This window comes from Melozone crissalis, unplaced genomic scaffold (genome assembly GCF_028551555.1).
Source record: "Melozone crissalis strain CALT ecotype California unplaced genomic scaffold, PUWL_Pcris_2 ptg000010l_1, whole genome shotgun sequence".
NCBI classification, from domain to species: Eukaryota; Metazoa; Chordata; class Aves; order Passeriformes; family Passerellidae; genus Melozone; species Melozone crissalis.
Window position 1 is genome coordinate 4,967,076 of NW_026535788.1, and position 1,902 is coordinate 4,968,977.

The following is a 1,902-nucleotide window of genomic DNA, read 5'->3' on the forward strand; positions in this document are numbered from 1 at the left end:
GCAGCAGAAATACTGAGGGTTTGATATCCAAGAATACCTGGAGAGACATGGGGGAAGCTTGAAAAGAAAACCACAGAACTCTTTAATACAGAAGATTTTCTGTGTCTATTTCAGGGGAGGGTATATGGGAAATGTCTTTGATTTTGGTTACAGGTATCTCCTCTATCTCTTCAAGGTCCTTTTCTCCATGAACAGGTCCCCATGTCCAGCCCCAGCCAATGTCCAACAGCAGCTCCATCAGCCACTTCCTCCTGCTAGCATTGGCAGACACGCAGGAGCTGCAGCTCCTGCACTTCTGCCTCTTGCTGGGCATCTCCCTGGCTGCCATCCTGGGCAACGGCCTCATCATCAGTGCCGTAGCCTGCGGCCACCACCTGCACACACCCATGTTCTTCTTCCTGCTCAACCTGGCCCTCACTGACCTGGGCTCCATCTGCACCACTGTCCCCAAAGCCATGCACAATTCCCTCTGGGACACCAGGGACATCTCCTACTCAGGATGTGCTGCACAGCTCTTTTTCGTTATGTTCTTCATCTCAGCAGATTTTTACCTCCTGACCATCATGTGCTACGACCGCTTTGTGTCCATCTGCAAACCCCTGCACTACGAGACCCTCCTGGGCAGCAGAGCTTGTGCCCACATGGCAGCAGCTGCCTGGGCCAGTGCCTTTCTCTATTCACTGCTGCACACAGCCAATACATTTTCCCGGCCCATGTGCCATGGCAATGCCCTGGGCCAGTTCTTCTGTGAAATCCCCCAGATCCTCAAGCTCTCCTGCTCCAAATCTCACTTCAGGAAATTTGGGCTCATTGCTGTTAGTGCCTATTTGGGACTTGGGTGTTTTGTGTTCATTGTTTTCTCCTATGTGCAGATCTTCAGGGCTGTGCTGAGGATCCCCTCTGAGCAGGGATGGCACAAAGCTTTTTCCACCTGCCTCCCTCACCTGGCTGTGGTCTCCCTGTTCCTCAGCACTGGTACATTTGCCTACCTGAAGCCCCCCTCCATCTCCTCCCCATCCCTGGATCTGGCCCTGTCAGTTCTGTACTTGGTGGTGCCCCCAGCCCTGAACCCCCTCATCTACAGCCTGAGGAACCAGGAGCTCAAGGCTGCAGTGAGGAGACTGATGACTGGATGCTTTCAGGAACATTAAACTGGCTGTGTAATTTCTGCAAATCATTTGTAATAAAAGTTACTATTGATACTTCTTGTTGGTTTCATTTTGGAGGTTCTTTTCCTTTGTTGTACTTTTCTCATATTGTCCACAAAGAAATGTCATTGTTGGTACCATTTCTCATTTTGTTTCTCTCGACATTCCCTGTGGCCACAGACTGTGTCAATGAGAAGCTGCGCTCTTGGAAGTTTTAAAGGAGCTAAGGGATGTCCCAGCAATGTTTTCTGCAGATATGCCCTTTAATTGCCTTCTCTGGAGCTGTAGCAGCAATGACTGTGTGCAGAGCTGGGGACAGATCAGTGCTGGCCTATCAGCTCTGCTCCTGCTGGCCACACCATTCCTGATCCTGGCCAGGAGCCATTGGCCTTCTTGGCCCCCTGGGCACACTGCTGGCTCATCTCCAGCCTGCTGTCCATCAGTCCCTGCAGGTCCCTTTCTGCCTGGCTGCTGTCCAGCCACTCTGTCCCCAGCCTGTAGTGCTGCAGGGGTTGTTGTGGCCAAAGTGTAGGACCCAGCACTTGGATTTGTTAAACCTCACCTTGTTGGATTTGGGCCCTGGATCCAGCCTGCCCAGGGCCCTGTGCAGAGCCCTCCTACCCTCCAGCAGATCCACACTCACACCCAGCTTGGTGACATCTGCAAAGTATCCTTAGTTCCATGGTGCCCCTCAGTGTCACAATGTCCCTTTGGTTACACCAGGCCCTGCACTGTCACACTGATCTCCTTGGTT

General features: G+C 52.2%; 1 protein-coding gene across 1 annotated transcript; it reads left to right on the forward strand.

Annotated features, from left to right (window-relative positions):
- Positions 1-218: 218 nt before the first annotated feature.
- Positions 219-1,151, forward strand: LOC128933530 (olfactory receptor 14C36-like). The gene has a single exon (XM_054270531.1). It carries the CDS (start codon positions 219-221, stop codon positions 1,149-1,151), a length of 933 nt encoding a protein of 310 aa, XP_054126506.1.
- Positions 1,152-1,902: the final 751 nt, after the last annotated feature.

Coding starts and splice junctions, on each gene's coding strand:
- LOC128933530 (XM_054270531.1), top strand. CDS start 219: ATGTCCAACAGCAGCTCCATCAGCCACTTCCTCCTGCTAGCATTGGCA.